This window comes from Aegilops tauschii, chromosome 3 (genome assembly GCF_002575655.3).
Source record: "Aegilops tauschii subsp. strangulata cultivar AL8/78 chromosome 3, Aet v6.0, whole genome shotgun sequence".
Lineage (NCBI taxonomy): Eukaryota > Viridiplantae > Streptophyta > Magnoliopsida > Poales > Poaceae > Aegilops > Aegilops tauschii.
In genome coordinates, this window is record NC_053037.3 from 558580860 (window position 1) to 558599211 (window position 18352).

The following is an 18352-nucleotide window of genomic DNA, read 5'->3' on the forward strand; positions in this document are numbered from 1 at the left end:
AAGGGTCGATCGACCTATGTAATCATCCGTGCGGGCCGTTCGTATACGCGACTACGGTTGCAAAGGGCAAGCGCACGGCTGCTACGTGCGCGCCTACGACCGGTGGCCGTCGCCGTCGCCGTAGTACCGCATCGCGCGCGCACATTCGCCATGGATTCTCGGGTGATCCGAGGTAGGGACGGCCGCGAATGTTCCTAGAAACCTTAGCTCTGACAGGTGATTGACAGTGGAGTCTCCTTGTAGCAGCAGCAAGGCCACCTTGTCCTCTTCTTCCCCTGGCTCTGGAGTGTACCTGGCGCTGCTGCTTGCAGCGCTGTGCTGGGACTCTGCTCGCAGCGCGTCCCGTGCCTCCAAAAGCAACTCATCATCGGGCCAGTGTGCGAGAGATCCTCACTCATACCTCGAGGATGGCGGTGCCTCTGAAAGCGAGCGGCAATGGCGCTGCCGACAGGGGTGCTGGAAACTCTGCCTCTGGGACGGTGAAGGCGCCGTCGCCGGGGAGGCTGCAGGGATTCGACTCCCTGCATATGGAGGCTGAAAGGATTCCGGGTGGCCAAAGCCACGCCGCCAAGGTCTGTTCTTTCGAACCGCTTCTTTGAATGGGCCGGCAACAAGCCTTCGCTTTCCGACAGCCAAGCCAGGGATCGGCATCAGTATTTGCAGGTCCTGTCTCTTTTCTAGATAAACCGCAACCAAGAACTCCTCACACACAGGGATAACAGTATGCACTATAGCACAGTTTATCAAGGAAGACTGCTAAAAGTAACTGTATTAGGCCTCAACATAGCTCCGCCGCTGTATAATTGTTTGGCACATCCAAAAGCTCCCACGTACATTTGTCTCGGATCAACTATGCCACTTCTTATATATGTCTCAAAAAAATAAAAACTAGGCCACTTCCTTCGTATATAACAAACATAGTGTCTTCCTTGCTTCATCTTCATCAGGTTTATCGTACGGAGTGTCTCTTCCTGATATTTGATTGATTTTTCTCTATTATGTTTTGTTTCATTTTCGGTTTATCCGTTCACCTTACTTATTTTTCTATTTTGTTCTTTCATTTTCTATTTTTTGATATTTCCACTTTTTAATACATAAAAAATATATTTTTTCACTTATGAACACTTCTAAAAATTGCAAGTGTTTTAAAAATCCATGAACATATTATGAACATTTTACAAAATAAACTTTGTGAACATTTTTTTTACTTCATGAATAATTTTTAAATTTCTAAAAATTTCTCAATTCATGAACCTCACTTATTTGCAAAAACTCTTGGGTCTTCTCGAATTTTTCAAAAAGTCCAATGTATCTTATGGAAAATCCTAAGTCGCCTCCGATGCCTCTTCGTAATTTATTGGGCTGGAAGGGCTTCCACATGAGCCGAAATCCCTTTGGCTACTAAATCCATGGGAAAAAGAAAACAAAATCACTAGTAAAGTGGCACCACTTGCAAAGTTACTCACAAGCTGCTTCGGTGATGACAAGTGACACAACATATGTGCGCCATTGTCGCATAAAGAGAGTTTTGGTGGAGTTTTTCTCAGCCGAGGGGATGGGACATGGGAGGGCTGGACGCGGCTTGCCTGCTCCCAAGTCGTACTCCCATCCTTGATCCTAGCAAATCAAATGTCGCATAGCCCGTAGACTTGGTTTCTCCCGAAAGGAAAAATACCAGCCCCCTTGCCCCACCGTTCCATCCGATTCCTCTAAAAAACCCAACAAAAACCAGGCGATCTATAGAATGGTGTCGCCATTTCCTTTGGTTGCTCTTTCTGTTTCCTTCTCCTGCTCCTTGCGACCTATTGGAAGGGGAAAATCCCATTCTCAACCTTAAGCAAGAATCGCCGATGCTATATTTCGCTTATAGCAACTGTTAAGCGTAGCGCTTGCCCACGGTTCGCTTATAGTAGGCCATGCCATTAGTGGTTTTATGAAACCATTTTCTAAAGCGGTCGAGGGTTGGGGGTCGGTTTTGGGAACCTTTCTGGCAGTTTTAGGAAGGCTTCATCGAATTTTTTCCCTTTCTCTATTTTCTACCGGCTTCTCAGTTTTCTACTGAAGTTTTTTCTTCAGTTTTTTTTTTCTTTTAACATGTATGAACATGTTGCAATTTATGAACAACTTTTGATTTATGAACAAATTCAAATTTGTGAACATTTTTTCAGATTCATGATCAGTTCTCTTCAAATTCATGAATGCCAGAACTGATACTTATCACTCCCCAAGCGAGAATAGCGGTCACTTAGCTGAAGTGCATGAGGATGGGCTGGGCCATGTACACGTTTTTCTGTTGTTTTCTATTCTATTCCCTCCATTAACCACACCAAGAATTATGGAATGGAGGGAGTATCTTATATGTGTTCATTTTTGTCTTTTTATTTTTCTTCTTCACTTTCTCATGTCCTTTTTGTTTTCTTTTTTGCATTTTTATGTTTTACTATTTTCTTGTATGTTTTTATTTACTTACTTCTTTTTGAAAATATGTACATATATCCATACGTGCATGAACAAGTTTTTTCAAGTCTATGAACTTCTTTTAAAATGCATGAACTTTTTTAACACGGCGACAATAACAATGCAACTGCTATCTGTGCATCAACCACCATGGCGACGATCTGATAAGAAAAACACCTTGACAACGATAGCTGCTTTCCTTAAGATGAACACGTATAATATTTTGCAAGTTCGGATTTTCTTCAACTTTTTTTTACTGCAAAGCAGGTTGGCTGGGCGACGACACTGCACTTGGCCTTCCAGAGCCTAGGTGTTGTCTACGGGGACATGGGAACTTCACCGCTCTATGTGTTTTCTAGCACCTTTACTGGTGGGATCAAAGATACAAACGACCTCCTTGGTGTCACGTCCCTGATTATTTACACTCTGGCTCTCCTTCCGTTGATGAAATATTGTTTCATTGTCTTGAGAGCTAATGACAATGGTGATGGTGAGTAAATATCTCCCATTTATCTTCTCAACACAACTTGTATGATTACACACAAGATTTTAAGAACTACGAAAGATTGTGACTTTGTTACAACGAGTGTTCCTATTAAAAAAAAATATTTGGAAGTGAATTACCAAGAAGAACCATAGGAGCAAACATTAAAAAATATATCAAAATAAACATAAATATTCACACAATCCCACTGCATATTGTTTTTAGACAACATGTTATAGAGTACCTAAGAATCATTAAAAATGATAGGGTTGTGAGCGTTAAGCACTTAATTCCATGCAAGAAAATCCAAAATACGTGACAAGCAATTAGATACTATATACACGCAAAAAAAAAAATTCATGTGAGAGTAAAACATGTCTCATGAATTCACAACCTTGCAGGTGGAACATTTGCACTTTATTCCTTGATATCTCGGTATGCTAGGATTAGCTTGATACCCAATCAACAGGTTGAAGATGCAACGGTCACCCACTACAAGTTAGAGTCCCCTTTGAATAGTGTCAAGCGGGCTCATTGGATAAAGGAAAAGATGGAAAACAGCCCAAAACTGAAGATCATACTTTTCCTAGTGACTATTCTAGCAACTTCAATGGTTATTGGTGATGGTGTGCTAACTCCATGTATTTCAGGTGAGCTTACTTTCTCCCTCGAGGTCATCTCGCTTGAGTGCGTATAAAATAACATGCAAGCGAAGGATAGTTAACACATGAACTGATATGAGAGGGTTCTCAATCTTCACGAATTGGGGGCAACTAGCCAAACAAACTTAAGAAAAACCACCCAACAACAACCACCAAATGTAAAAGTCTTTGGGAAAGAAAACTCAAACAAAAAAACTCATAAATTGGAACCAAATCCACTTGGCCAGTCCATCAATCCAATCAAATCCAGGATAAGGGGTTAACAAGTTGGATCTCATCTATACACTGGGAGGTCTTGTCATGATCATCTCCACATGGGGAGATCTTGGAAAAGAGGCACAAGGCTCCAATGTCTAATCACATTTGTTTGTCCGAGATGGAGAGGAGAATGGGGTATTTATAGCCACTAGGTCATAACTACTAGTTTTGGGTCAAAACGGTATGCATGGGCCTTAGCCCATTTTGGTGCATCTAGGTATGACTGGATAGTCAGGGTTGGGGGGTTGGATTGTCCAGGTATGCGAACTATCCAGACTGGGGCTCTGCTCGGTTGGGGGTCCGGAATGTTTGGTTTCTCTAGGCCAACTTATTTCTCCTTTGCTTCTTGTTTGACCCCGCGCCTTTACAGTCCAAGTCATTCGACCGGCCCTAAGCACACATAGAGTACACACATTATGCAGTAACCAATTATCAACTCTAGGAGTGCATTCACCAAGGAAAGGGAGCACCTTGTGTTGGATAGCCTTCACACGTGTCATTGGTCCATTTGTAGCATCTTTGTCCTTCTGAGAACTTGGCGGTGAGTTAGGCATGATCATGTCCGTGGAGGCTCATATCATGAACTTTTGAAGAAATAATATCCACAACTATTTTATGAACTATGCGCATGCTAAATAATTATCATTTGGTTAAAGAGGGAATTTACTATTCAGAATAGCATGAAAGCATCTTATTGTGCCACTAAATAATAAAAATGTCCCATTTGCACTATAATATGTTTAAAAGCATGATTGCTTTCTGCCTAGCTATTCTTTTTGTATTTTACTTTGTTGCAGTGCTTAGTGCAGTCGGTGGAATCAAGCAATCAGCAAACTCCTTAACTCAAGGTATACCAGCCATTAAGGCACATCTCGCTGTTTTGCAGAGAAAGTCACATCCATGTCACTATGTTATGTTGGCATTTTATTTGACTCTTTTGATCTCATCAACAGGACAGATTGCTGGCATTGCGATCGGCACTCTGATTGCGCTCTTTCTTGTTCAACGGTTAGGCACAGACAAAGTTGGTTACACATTTGGACCAGTAATCTTGACATGGTTCATCTTAATTGCTGGTATTGGAATTTATAATGTGATCAAGCATGACACTGGAATTCTAAAAGCATTCAACCCAAAATACATCATAGACTATTTCCAAAGAAACGGGAAGGAGGGCTGGATTTCACTTGGAGGTGTTGTTTTATGCATCACAGGTATTTTTATCCCATGAATAACTTCGCAATACACCCCAGTATCGTGGGAATATAGCCACATATTGATCATGAAAACAAGAATAGAAGTCTCTTCTTTACTCCAATGTTTTGAAATGGATATTGTGTAGGAACCGAAGCAATGTTTGCTGATCTTGGTCACTTCAATGTGAGAGCAATTCAGGTAATCAGGCAACTCAACGGCATACTTACTTTTTCATTATTTTTTATTTTGAATGCATGAACATAGAGAAGGGAAAATAAATCTTTTTTGAGCTATATCAAACAGTACCGTGAAAAACTACTTTTCTTGATTAATAAAATTATTATCACCTATTCATGCTTCTCAATTTACTCACTTTTTAATATAAAAAGATATCACACTACAGATTGGCTTCTCCGTAGTTCTACTCCCATCAGTGCTGCTGGCTTACATGGGGCAAGCTGCGTATCTTCGCATCTACCCTGAACACGTTGCAGATACATTCTACAAATCGATCCCAGGTGAGTATATAAAAGGACCAGCTAAGAAATGGCACGAGTTAGGCACTGAAAGATTAGCATTTAACAGTGAAGTCACATTTTTGTTATCAGGACCATTATATTGGCCAACATTTGTGGTGGCCGTGGCGGCTGCTATAATTGCAAGCCAGGCTATGATATCTGGTGCCTTCGCAATCATTGCCCAGTCCCAAATTCTTGGATGCTTTCCACGCGTTCGTGTCACCCACACTTCAAATAAGTTTCATGGGCAGGTCTACATCCCCGAGATCAACTATGCATTAATGATCTTATGTGTAGCTGTGACAGCTATTTTCCAAACTACAGACAAGATCGGCAATGCATATGGTAAGGAATGCCTTTACTCTATATAAAGAAAGGAATAAATAATTCATTACCTAAGGATCATTTCAGCTATATGACCGAGATAGATAATGCTTCTGTTATTCCCTTAAGCACCTGCTTCATGAAATTTCTCTTGGTTTTACCTGACCCCTTTATAAATTTTTGTAAGTAGTCCTATGTTGCGCAACTTCAAATAAAAAACACAGATGCACTGAAGTTGCTCTTACCATGATGGTCGCCCTTCACTGTCTGACTAGATTTTGGCAAGCAGTATGTTACTCACTGATATGCTATTAGTGTTACTTCTTAAGCTGCAAAACCAGAAAGAGTGAAATCATCTTATGAACATTATGAATTCAGCAGTTATCTAGTTTCTAGGTAAGATATGACAATGTCTGCATAGCATAACAATTTGATAAAAATATACCAGGTTACTCCATCCTTCTAAATTTCAATGACATTGTGACCTTTTAACTTATTCTTATAAAATCAAAGACGCAACAATAAAAATCCAGTTTTTTATTTTCAGTAATAAAGTATCAGTTGTATGTTATTAAAATATTTGTTGTATTTGCAGGTATTGCTGTCGTCTTTGTGATGTTCATAACAACACTTCTAGTCACACTGGTCATGGCCATGATATGGAAGACAAGCCTGATATGGATTGCACTCTTTCCAATAATATTTGGTGGTGCAGAGCTCACGTACTTATCGTCTGCGTTCTACAAATTTAAAGAAGGTGGCTACTTGCCACTAGGTTTCGCAGCAATTTTGATGCTTATAATGGGCACATGGCACTATGTTCATGTTCACCGGTACAAATATGAGCTCAAGAACAAAGTGTCAAACAACTACGTGGCAGAGTTGGCAACGAAGCGAAACCTTCCTCGGTTTCCGGGAATAGGCGTTCTGTACTCAGAGCTTGTGCAAGGAATCCCACCCATACTCCCTCATTTGGTAGAAAAAGTACCGTCCATCCATTCAGTTCTTGTGATCATCTCAATAAAGTACTTACCAATCAGCAATATAGAAACAAATGAACGGTTCCTCTTTCGGTATGTGGAGCCAAGAGAATACAGGGTATTCCGATGTGTGGTGCGCTATGGTTACAACAATAAAGTAGAAGGTCCAAGAGAGTTCGAGAACTTGCTCATTGGGCACTTGAAGCAATTCATCCATCAAGAATCATTCTACAGCGAAAGCAGTCATTCCCTTGCAGGGGAAGATAACGCGATCGAAGAATCAGGAGATAAAATGGAGCCTTCTGTTGATGTTCAAGATGCAAGGTCGCCGAAAAGGTTTTCAGATGGAACCACTACTTGTCCACCAAACAGGTGCATGGATGAGATAGAGTTTATTCAGAGAGGGATGGATGATGGTGTTGTCCATCTGCTAGGAGAGACTAACGTGGTTGCAGAGCAAAATGCCGGATTAGTGAAGAAAATAATAGTTGACTACGCCTACAATTTCATGAGGAAGAACTTCAGGCAACCAGAGAAGATCACATGCGTCCCTCATAACAGGCTGCTGCGGGTGGGTATGACATATGAGATCTAGAGAGATGCTCAGTGGATTCATCAATCTGAAAATAGCTTCAGTTTTCTCAGTATCAAGTGCCGAAAAGATATGCAGAGGAAGGCGGTGACCTCATAAACAGCCTCCCTGACTGAACAACAGAGGATGGACAGATTTTACGCGTACGTGGTGAAACTGCAGTACATGCGATGGACATTTTTTTACCATATAATATTCATGTTAGGGAAATTATACCTCGTAAGTGTTTGTTAGCAGTAAGTATGCAATCGCTGTTAAACTCCTAGTTTGGCCAACTCTTTGCCTTGCTTAGTATGCGTAGTTGTATACAAAGGTTGTAACCTACCGGCAAAAAGGCAAAGAGAGAATAAATTATGACATTTGCACATTCATCTCAAATTGTGTATACAACATGTTACGGGTTTTTTTGTGGCCCAGAACTTAGCAGTTCAAACGTTTCTATTTCTGAGGCAAGGCAAAGATTTGTCAAACATAACAAAAAGGGGAAGAACTAATTTGCATTTGAGATATTGTACCAGACTACTACCAACCGTGTTATTGTAAGAAATGGAAGGACCCAGGTGTGGGATTCAACAAATGTGTATCAGTTGTCAGCAGACATTGCCTTCTCAGCAACCAAACAAAAAAAATTATCATCCTGCTTGATTAGAGGCCGCGAGATACGAGTATACTCAAGCACCAATTTGATATGAATCGATCACAAGGAGCCCACGAAGTTGAGAAGAAGCCGCAGCAGAGGCATTCCATCGAACACCTCGGAGGCGTCCGCGCGAGAAACGAATCCACACCATACCACTAGATCGTATGCGTACCTGTGCGTTCTACCTGGGCCGATCCACGCGCCTCTGGTGATCGATCGTTGCTTCAACTTGCCACCAGCCCGCTACTCCGTTCCTGCTACTAGACAATGAATTGGATGCTTGGTTCAGCGTTGGAAGTTCGAACAGAAAAAAAAAACAGGGGAACTAAGCAACGACGATGGATGAGACAATGAGACCGCTGGTTAGGAGCCAAGCACGTGCCAGCGCCGCCGCGAGGGAGGATCCGGCCACCGAGAGATGGCGGCGATGGACCACCAGCCGATCGCCTCGGTGCTCCTGTGGCGCCTTTTTTTTTATATACAGAGCATCCTGTGGCGTTTTTTTGTAGAAACACGTGTAATCTTTCCCTAATAATAATAAATCGTTTATCGCTTCTGCCCGCGTGCTCACCGTCGTCTCGCTTTTGCTAAAACCCCCTTGTGTTTTTCAGTAATACAACCAGCAGTCCCTCTTCTACATGTGTAAAAACGGTTCGCTTTTTACGAACAAACCCCTGCGTCTTATCCAGACGCTCCTTCTTCCTTTCTTGCCGCGGGGGAGCAGGAGAAGGTGAGGGGCGGCGCGGCGCGGCGGAGCAGGAGAGGTTGAGGGGCGGCGCGGCGCGGCGGAGTAAGAGAGATTGTGGGGCAGCGCGGCGGAGCAGTTCAGATTGAGGGGCGGGCACAGCTCGTACGCCACGGCGAGCGCCCCATCGAGGCACGACGACCGCGGGAGGCAGAACGCCATGCTGGCCGGACCCAACGCCGGCGGGTGCGCCAGGGCCAGCCTGTCCGCCAGGCCCTGCACGAGCACGACGCGACACGCTGGAACGCCGTGCTGTGCACGGGCGCGCCGACCTGCAGCTCACGCAGCAGCGCAGCGGCCTGGGCGCGGTCGCGGCACACCACCGCCTCGGCGCAGGCGACCAGCAGCTGCACGAGCCGCATGCCATCAGCTCCTCTGCCACCACCACTCACTGCTCCCGTTTCGTGATTTGGATGGACAATTGAAGGCCGTATCCTTGTCCAACACCAAGCAGTGGAGTGCCCGACCCAGATTTCAGTTGCTTGCTATAAGAAGGAGGGGTCCTCGGCCCGAATCTCCATCAGGTTGTGTCCTTGGACCATAAGCTCCATCAAAGCCAGTCCAAATTGCAATTTTTGACGAAACGTCCAATGTCGGCACCAAGTTCGCCGGAGGAACAAGTGCCGAGTTCGCCGGAGGAACAAGAACATCCGTCCAACCGTCCAATTTCGCCTGCCTCGGCTACACCAGAGGTATGTATCCCCTTGATATTCACTGGATGGAATCCCCTGTTTTACATACTGTTTTTGTCCCCTGGCTCTGTCTCTGATTCTGTTCTCTAACAGTTCTGCTGTTTCATGATTTTGAGTCCAAATAGATTTATGTTTTGCAAAAATTAATGGAAGAAGTTAGAATTTCTGTTAATACGACTTTAGTTTAGCCTGACTGAGATTATGGACAGTACTTGATTTTGTACTGTAGGTATATATGTACTTTGCTGTTTGCTCAACGAATTATATCAATATCAATAAGCTGACATTTTTCAGTCCGTCTTTTCTTGTGATCTGAATTGTGATGTAGGACATAGCCACAAGGGATATTTCTGAGGGGCTGCGTCTTGAGCAAATGATCATATCCAAAAATCATGACACACTGCCCTCTATATAGTCACAGCTCTCCATCCGGCATGATTTTTATCATTCTAATGTTGGCAAGTGATCTTAAGACTTTTTTCCCCGAGTGATTCGTAAGACTAATTACCCTACACAATTCGCAGTTTTAGTATCTCTTATGCACCTAAATATATTTGTAACTGAAAAAATGTTCAGGTTCCCGCAGGTTTTGCCTTGATTAACAAATTGGAATGAATTTGTTTGTGCTGTAGCCAAGAGGATCTGATTGTCTGTTTTCTTACACAACATGCTACCCTTAATTGTCAGAAAAAACCGAGTTTCCCTTGGTTCCGTTTGTGCTGTGTGCCTGTGTCATCTGTTATTCAGTGTATTTTATTGAGATTTACATCTATTAAGGTCATCCAATCAGTAAATTTGGATTAAGAATTACTTACTAGACTGGAGGCAACATTTTTTTTCCCTCATGGCTTCTTCCTACTCAGAGTCATATTCTCTCTAAATTCTTAGTCTAAATCCAAGCCGAGAATAGGTCTGGAATAGGTCAGTAAAATCATGTATTGCTGCCCTCATAGCTTATATATATGTATGTGTGTGATATGCACTGCTGTCTTTTAAATCATGTTGCCTTGTCCTGAAGTCTTCACATATATTTGGGAGGAGATGAGTAAGTTTATCAGAATTTATGTTGGCTAGACCTACCTATATGTCAATCCATACTACTCCTAGCTTCTTGTGAATGTGCTGATATTTATCCTTGTCTTCTTTCCTTTTTGTGCTCTTCTTTTTATTACTCAAATAAATCTGTAATTTAGACAGGCTAACATAAATATCTCAAAGCTTTTTGTGTGTTCAGAGATTTATTTAGAGATGGTAAAATAAAGATCTTGATGTATCGACGGTTTGTGGTCTTGGAGCTGTTCTGTTACAGTTCAGGATACTCAATTTCCTCCTGCTGGTATCATCGTCTCCCTGTAATGTGATGTAGCACAGTACTATGCACTTCAGAACTAAGCCCAGAACCTAGCTAGCTTACTTGAGGGTCGGCTCCGGATTTTGTCGATCTTGTTTGTGTATAATTTGTGAGGGGCTGTACAGAGTCAATTAATCAGTCAATCAATATGAACCTGTTTTTCTCTACGGTCCTCTGAACATACTCGCTATAAGAACACTAATTACCCTACGGAGTGGACCTGGGATAGTTCCAGAGTATGGACTAGAAGGCGGAGGAAACAAAAATTAGGTGGTCGAATTGGTTGTATCTACCATGTACGTCTGGTGAGCTTTTTCCCATTGGATGTTACTCATGGTAGTCACAGGTGCACTTGCTTTGAGGATGTGAGATGTTATAATGTTGTCCTTTATGGCACAAGCCTGGGGCTTAGTCAAGATTTTCGAAGTAGCTATTGTATGGGCTACTCCTTTTCAGTTACGGCATCTCTTTGTGACAATTTTGTTGCACTATGAAATTACAAGGTATTGGCCCAGCAAGGCAGAATATATATCTTCCTCATTTTACAACACATATCTTCCCTAATATAATTTTAATTAGTTGGGATTCTTACAGTGGTAATCTTCCTCATTTTGCAACATAGGTCTTTTTACCTCTTCTATTTTGTATCACATTCTATTAAATAATTGGAATTCTTATTTGTTGCAAGAGAACCTGTTGTGGCCGAAGTGCAGATGTTCAAAGTTTCAGTACAGCAGCTTCATTCGGTTGCAAAGTTTGCTTAAGTAACTTTTGGTTAGAATGGTCCAATAGTTCACGTCTCTCAGCGCTGCATAAAAAATTCAGGTTATGGATTTTGGTGGCTCTCTTTCTTATTCTCATGGCTGTTTCCTTAATTTCTTTGGATGGTCTCTTTACACGACTTTCAGATTGAGCCCATTTGCACCTGTCAATCTATAGACATATATGTGGCTGGCTACACCTATCCATCTACTACCATAGTTACCGTCTTACTATCTGTATTAGCCAAGTTGTTCCAGGTTTTTCTAACTCTTTCATGGATATCTTCTATGAACCAGAGCACACTGTTCTGCGCTCCGAGCAAGCGCCACTGATGCTACAATAGATCAAAGGTACTGGTTTTTCAGATCTTTGGCTACATATATTGGCTAACCATGGATCCAGTTTATCTGTTTACTTTATTTTGTTATATGAGCTTACAAACTGATAGCCACGGATCTCCTTTCCTTTTGCATTTTCTTGCATCTTTCTTTATACACCTCTTCTTTTTCCAAGCCATCAGCTGCAAATAGTTGACTGATACGGATTCTGAACATCTTTCATTTTCTTTATTTTCCACGCAGTTCTGAAATTGTGAGCATTCATATACAGTCTTTGGATCAAATAACAAAGGCAGCACACATAATTACAAGGTAATAGAAAGTTCTTGGCCTTTTCTTTCTCTGTTCCTTTCTTTTTTGTGACAATATCATCCATGTCATGATCCTAACTTGACCAAACTATACTGTACTGTACTAATGAACATATAGGCCTAAAAGCACTATAGATATACTTCGACAAATTTTCTCATACATATCCTATGAGTGCTTTCAGCCCATTTTAGAGTCCTGTCAAATATTTCTGTTGTTGACCAGAGATACCAATTTATATTCTCTTGAATAATTTTTCTTTATGTATCTTTTCATACATATTATGCAGTCTGCCTTATGTACATTCTAGCCCTTTTCTTCTTTTGTTTATATAATTTGAAAACTGTCAGCAATCATGTAAACTATTTGGACCAAGTAGCAGCAGTGACTGAAACAAAGAGTGAGACAGCAAAAAAATGTCTATGCTATTGTCAACTATTTGTCTAGCCCTTTCTCACGTTATTGTCTATGCTATACTTTCCATCTCTGCTGATTATCCTGCTCTGATGTACACACTTATCACATATTGTGCAGTTTGCATTAGTTGTTCTCCTAAATACTCCTACATTCACTATATTGTTGATTATTCCAAGGAGTATTTTTTTTGTTCTCTGCATCGATATTATTCCATACGACTGTATCCTTTTTCTTAAAAAAACCATCTGCTTTACACTGCCTGTCATTCATACTTGTTTGCTGTGAAATTCCCCAGGACCATAATGGAACCCAATAATGATTTCCACAAGAATGTATTCATGGGCCACGCACATCAGCATACAAGACTGCAATGTGGCATTATCCGTTTATCATTGAGCCGCTTTCTCTAATCTTCAGGCAAGCACCCGAAGCAATTATTGCCGCCATAAACGAGATATGCGACACACATGTAGATCCACACGTACACAGAATGAATGACCGAAGAAAAGTTGGTTCTCTCTCTATTCCCGACCATTTTATTTATCTTATTTTTATTTTCTTCTATTTCCAAGTTCCTAAAACTGTAATGCAAGTCCTTGAGTTTTTGTCATGTACATGAATTGATCATGTTTACGTTATCAGTGTGAACATACAATACTACCCACATCAAGTCGGAATCGAAAGCGAGGAAATGGCTAGCCCTCACCGTCCACCTCTACAGCCCTCAGATTTACTGCTTTCAACATTTTAACCATTTTGCTATTATCATTGCTGCTGATTGGGTTGGTGACGAACCGGATGGGAACGAGTAGCTAGATGTGGATCGAGGGTGGCGGCTCGGAAGGGTTCCCTCACCGTCGACCTCTCCTGCTGCTCGGTGGCGAGATGTAATCGTCCATAGTGGTCTGAGGTACAAGGAGGAGGACTCGGAATGTGGTGTTTACTCAATTGTGAAGCACAAGACATTTCCGTAAGGGATACATGAGGATGGTCCAATGAAACAAGTCTGCAACATTAAGTCAAAAGCGAGAGGACGGAATGAGGGGCGGTGTATATATGGACCAGGTGCAGGGTGTAGCTCACGGAGGTTGGCCCTCATGTCTAGCTCAATGAGATTATAGTTTTAAAGATTTAAATATTCCATTGCGTTGGTGTGGTTCAACGACATGTGTGTCGTGCGGTGTCTGAACTTGTCGCCTTGGCACTGACCATGTTCGGGCGCATTGTGATCAGGTGCTGACACCGCAGCCACTGACGAAGGTGGAAGGAGGATGAGCAATTACACGGGTGGGGCATCAGTTTGAAATAGAGGATGTGGGCCACGTGGATCTTGACTCTTGAGTAGTGTTACGAGTGTGATTTTTTCCCATTGCAACGCACGGGCATGTTTACTAGTTACATTCATACTCAGAACTATACCTGGCCATGGGCAGTCTGGCCCGAAAATCCCGGTCCGGGCTGAGCCCGAGCGTGCCATCGGGCCGGGCTCATGCCTGAAAATTGAGCCCGACGGATAGATCGGGCCGGGCTCGGGCTTGCAAAAAAAGATTTTAGATGTGGTCGGGCCGGGCCGACCGTGCCATGTCGGGTTTTTCTGGGCTCAGGCCTGATTTTAGTAGGCCCGACAGTCGGACCGTGTTATGACCGGCATAGGGGCTTAGCCCAGTGGGTTATGGCCCAAGTATCTTAATTAGGGGCTTAGCCCAATTATCTTATCATATTAGGATCATTTGCTTAGGAGTCAAGTAAACCTCTCTATATAAGGAGAGGAGATGTATCAATCTAATCAAGTAAGAAGCAATCAATATTTGCTCGGCTTTTCTTAGGGAGCCGGGAGACCTAAACCCTAGCCGCCTCCTGCCTTCGGCGCCGCTGCTCCCGTCGCAAGAACGGCGCCACGCCGCCGGCCGCCGCGCACCAGCCGTCGCCCTTCCCCCTCCTTCCCCTACAACCTACACCCTAGATCCGGTAGGGCCCTAGCTCCTACCAATTTGGTATCCAGAGACTCGGGCTCGATCATGTCTTCGTCAACGCCAACGCCGCCGCTGCCAATCATCACCACCGCACCGCTGACCACCGCCGGTTCCCCACCGCCGGTTCCCCACCGCCCCCGGCCCCGGTCACCGTCACCACCGCTGGTTCCCCCACGCCGCCGGCCCCGGTCACCTCCGCTGCGCCGACAACCGCCGTTTTCACGCCGGAAGAAGTCACCAGCATCTTACGGGATCTCGTGACGGCCGTCTAGGGCATCCATCTGTACCTGGCCGGGCCGCCCGCACCTCCGCCGGCTGCGACTACCGCCGCCTACGGCCACCCCGCGCTGCCGTGGCCGTCCCAGGGCGTGCCTGCAATGGGCGGGCCACCGCTGCCGCCATTCCAGGCGGGGCACCCCAGCGGGCCGCCTCCGCCCCTGCTGCACCTGCCCTGGTACTCGGTACCCGCGGTGATCGCCGGGGCCCATCCGTCGTTCCAGCCGCCGCCCGCCCCAGTGCCGTCCTGGCCACAGTGGCCCGGGCCGATTCTCGCGGCGCCATCCGCGCCTTCCGCGCCCGCCCCAGCGCCGCAGTGGCTGCACTGGCCCGCGCCGGCCCCAGCCGCGCCGACCGCGCTGCCCGTGCCGGTCCAGCTTCCACCGCCGCCGCCCAGCTCCGGACTAGGCCAGTCCACACCGGGAGGCCTCCCGATCCAGCAGGTCCGGTTTCCACCGTCACCGTCCCAGATCCCGACCTGGCTAACCGGGACGTCGCCACCGCCAGTTTACACGGAGGCCGGGGACCCACCGGTACCCACGCTGCAGTCTGGGGCCTCGTCCGGCTCCGCGGGGGCCTATGACGGTCTCCCCACCGTTGACCGGGCGCCGTCATCATCACTGCTCCGCACCGCCGAGCCGGCCGGCCATGGCGCGCCGACCCAAACGCCGCCATGGTTCGCCAAGATCGACTTCGCCACTTATGACGGCACGGAGGACCCGCTTAACTGGCTCAACCAGTGTGAGCAGTTTTTCCGTGGACAGCGCACGCTCGCGTCGGAGCGCACTTGGCTGGCATCCTACCACCTCCGCGGTGCAGCCCAGACCTGGTACTACGCCCTCGAGCAGGACGAGGGCAGCATGCCCCCTTGGGAGCGCTTCCGCGAGCTCTGCCTACTTCGTTTTGGGCCCTCGATCCGCGGGAGCCGCCTGGCGGAGCTAGGACGCCTTCCCTTCACCTCCACGGTTTAGGACTTCGCCGGCCGTTTCCAGGTCTTGGCATGCCACGCGTCGGGCGTGATGGCGCAGCAGCGGGCCGACCTCTTTGTCGGCGGACTTCCGGATCACATCCGCGTGGACGTCGAGCTTCAGGGACCCCAGGATATCCAGACGGCCATGTACTACGCCCGCGCGTTCGAGCGCCGCGCGGTGGCCGTCCAGCAGGAGTCACCGTCCCGGGCCACTGGGTCGCTAACCTGGCCAGATCCCGCTCCGGGTCGGACTGTTCAGGCTTCCGCGACACCCCTCGCCGCGACCGCGGCGCGCCCGTTTCGCCGGCTCACCTCGGCCGAGCTACTCGAGCGTCGCCGCCAAGGGTTGTGCTTCAACTGCGACGAGCCCTACACGCCCGGCCACGCCTGCCCGCGACTCTTCTACCTGGAGGTTGCAGACTACATTCCGGAGGACGCCGTCGCCGCCGACCTTGCCGCCCCAGCAGTCGCGAAGGTGTTTGACGCTGGTTGATCACCTCGAGGAGTTCAGCAAGCGCTTCCCCACCTTACAGCTCGAGGACGAGCTATTTGTGCAGGCGGGGAGAAGTGTTATGACCGGCATAGGGGCTTAGCCCAGTGGGTTATGGCCCAAGTATCTTAATTAGGGGCTTAGCCCAATTATCTTATCATATTAGGATCGTTTGCTTAGGAGTCAAGTAAACCTCTCTATATAAGGAGAGGAGATGTATCAATATAATCAAGTAAGAAGCAATCAATATTTGCTCGGCTTCCCTTAGGGAGCCGGGAGACCTAAACCCTAGCCGCCTCCTGCCTTCGCCGCCGCTGCTCTCGTCGCAAGGACGGCGCCACGCCGCCGGCCGCCGCGCACCAGCCCTTGCCCTTCCCCCTCCTTCCCCTACAACCTACGCCCTAGATCCGGTAGGGCCCTAGCTCCTACCAGACCGGGCCAGGTTCGGGCCTAGGTTTTCAGCACGGGGCTTTTTTTAGCGTGGCTCGAAGCCCAGCTCGGCCAGAGATATGCCCACGTGTACTCAGAACATAGAAATTGATTTTTTTAGGGGAACATAGAAGCTGATTTGGAACTCTAGCTCGCAAACAAGGAACAATCACGTTTGGGTGGGCTTGTCTTATGCCTTGTTCGTCAATCCACCAACTCCCGGAATCTGCGGAGCGAGGAAACTGCAGCTGCGTGATTTTCAACTACAGTTCCGCTCGCTTCAGGAGTGAAGTTGTGGAGCGGAGCGATTCCCAGAGTGTTAGTTTCGGTTAACTTCGGCCACAAAGATGGCTATCTTAGGCTCTAAGAGATGCTTACCTAGGCCAATCTGGTGATTTTATTTTCTTCCCTGGAAATATTGTGACGACATAATAAAGATTGCATGTTTGCTGGTCAACTAGAGTACAGAGGCAAGAGGACGTGTGTAACCCTTCGTTCGTCCGACTCGCCAGTGCTGCTGCTGGTCCGCCTCATCTCCTACGGTCCTAGGAACATATAGGCGCGGTGGATCCCGCCCCTTGCCGGCAGGAGGGCTCCGTTTTTAGGTGCTTTGCTCAGTTTTGTTAGGATTTGTGCCATGCTCAAGAAGACGAGACTGCGACGACTTTCTGAAGTTAGAATAAGGTTCTCCCCGCCTAGCTTTCATTCCGGTGGTGCTTCTAGCATCGTCAGTGGGTGTGTGGAGGTGTTTCTCTAGCGGATCTCACGGGATTCGGTTGGAGTTTGTCTTCGGTGGATCCGTTTGGATTCAGTGTTCATTCGTCTACGTCCGCATGTCTGCAGGTTGGATTCTTTCGATCCATGCTTATCTTAATTAACAGTGGCTGCAGGTTGGATTCTTTCGATCCACGCTTATCTTAATTAATGGTGGTTGTTGTTCTGGTGTGCTGGTCTTATGGGGCCTTAGCGCGACGACTTTCTGATTGTCTACTACAACAAGGTTTGCCTCGCTCTGATGATGGAGGGGCGATGACGGAGGCGCACGTCGGCTCGCTCCAGTGCTGATAGTCGTCGCTAGGTGGTCTACGAACATGGATGTAATTTTTACTTCTGGTGTTCTTTGTACTACCAATTGATGAATAGATTGGAAGTTTCTCGCAAAAAAACTTGCATGTTTGCAGAAAAAACATTTCTCTTTTTTTCCCTTTTCTTTTTTTCTTTTCCGATACATGTCTTTTTTAATACACGTGGTACAACTTTTGTATACATGTATTTTTTTCAAATTTATGATGACAAATTTTCAAATAAATGTTTTTGAACATTTTTTGAATACATGCTAAACATTTTTCAAATACACCTTGAACCTTTCTTGAAGGTATGAAATATTTTTATAAATTACATGATTTTTGTACGTTTTATTAACATAAGAAATTTTTTAAACACATGTAGGAACTCTTTTTGAATCATACAAATCTTTTTTAAAATTAC

At 45.6% G+C, this 18352-nt stretch overlaps 2 protein-coding genes and 1 long non-coding RNA gene across 5 annotated transcripts; 2 read left to right on the forward strand and 1 right to left on the reverse strand.

Annotated features, from left to right (window-relative positions):
• Positions 1-407: 407 nt before the first annotated feature.
• LOC109757076 (potassium transporter 5-like) lies at positions 408-5477 on the forward strand. Its single transcript, XM_045234325.1, has 6 exons — positions 408-572; positions 2725-2947; positions 4659-4709; positions 4815-5075; positions 5204-5256; positions 5448-5477. The coding sequence occupies exons 1-6, from the start codon at positions 408-410 to the stop codon at positions 5475-5477; spliced, it is 783 nt and encodes a 260-aa protein (XP_045090260.1).
• Positions 5330-13424, forward strand: LOC109756910 (potassium transporter 5). 3 transcript variants are annotated; one of them, XM_045235157.2, is made up of 6 exons: positions 5330-5921; positions 6496-9549; positions 9878-11725; positions 11959-12012; positions 12244-12312; positions 13022-13424. In XM_045235157.2, the coding sequence occupies exons 1-2, from the start codon at positions 5507-5509 to the stop codon at positions 7473-7475; spliced, it is 1395 nt and encodes a 464-aa protein (XP_045091092.1). In that variant the 5' UTR covers positions 5330-5506; the 3' UTR covers positions 7476-9549; positions 9878-11725; positions 11959-12012; positions 12244-12312; positions 13022-13424. The 3 variants fall into 3 exon arrangements, with proteins under 3 accessions (XP_045091092.1, XP_073367214.1, XP_045091091.1); XM_073511113.1 differs by having other exon boundaries at positions 9844-12012; XM_045235156.2 differs by having other exon boundaries at positions 9878-12012.
• On the reverse strand, positions 5636-8370 carry LOC120976970 (uncharacterized). The gene is made up of 2 exons (XR_005773721.3): positions 8285-8370; positions 5636-6229 (listed from the first exon to the last, which is right to left on the reverse strand). It is a non-coding gene; the product is annotated as an uncharacterized lncRNA (long non-coding RNA).
• Positions 13425-18352: the final 4928 nt, after the last annotated feature.

Coding starts and splice junctions, on each gene's coding strand:
- LOC109756910 (XM_073511113.1), top strand. CDS start 5,507: ATGGGGCAAGCTGCGTATCTTCGCATCTACCCTGAACACGTTGCAGAT. Junction 5,922..6,495: donor CAAGATCGGCAATGCATATG/GTAAGGAATGCC, acceptor TTGTATTTGCAG/GTATTGCTGTCGTCTTTGTG.
- LOC109757076 (XM_045234325.1), top strand. CDS start 408: ATGGCGGTGCCTCTGAAAGCGAGCGGCAATGGCGCTGCCGACAGGGGT. Junction 5,076..5,203: donor TGTTGTTTTATGCATCACAG/GTATTTTTATCC, acceptor GATATTGTGTAG/GAACCGAAGCAATGTTTGCT. Junction 5,257..5,447: donor TCAATGTGAGAGCAATTCAG/GTAATCAGGCAA, acceptor TAATATAAAAAG/ATATCACACTACAGATTGGC.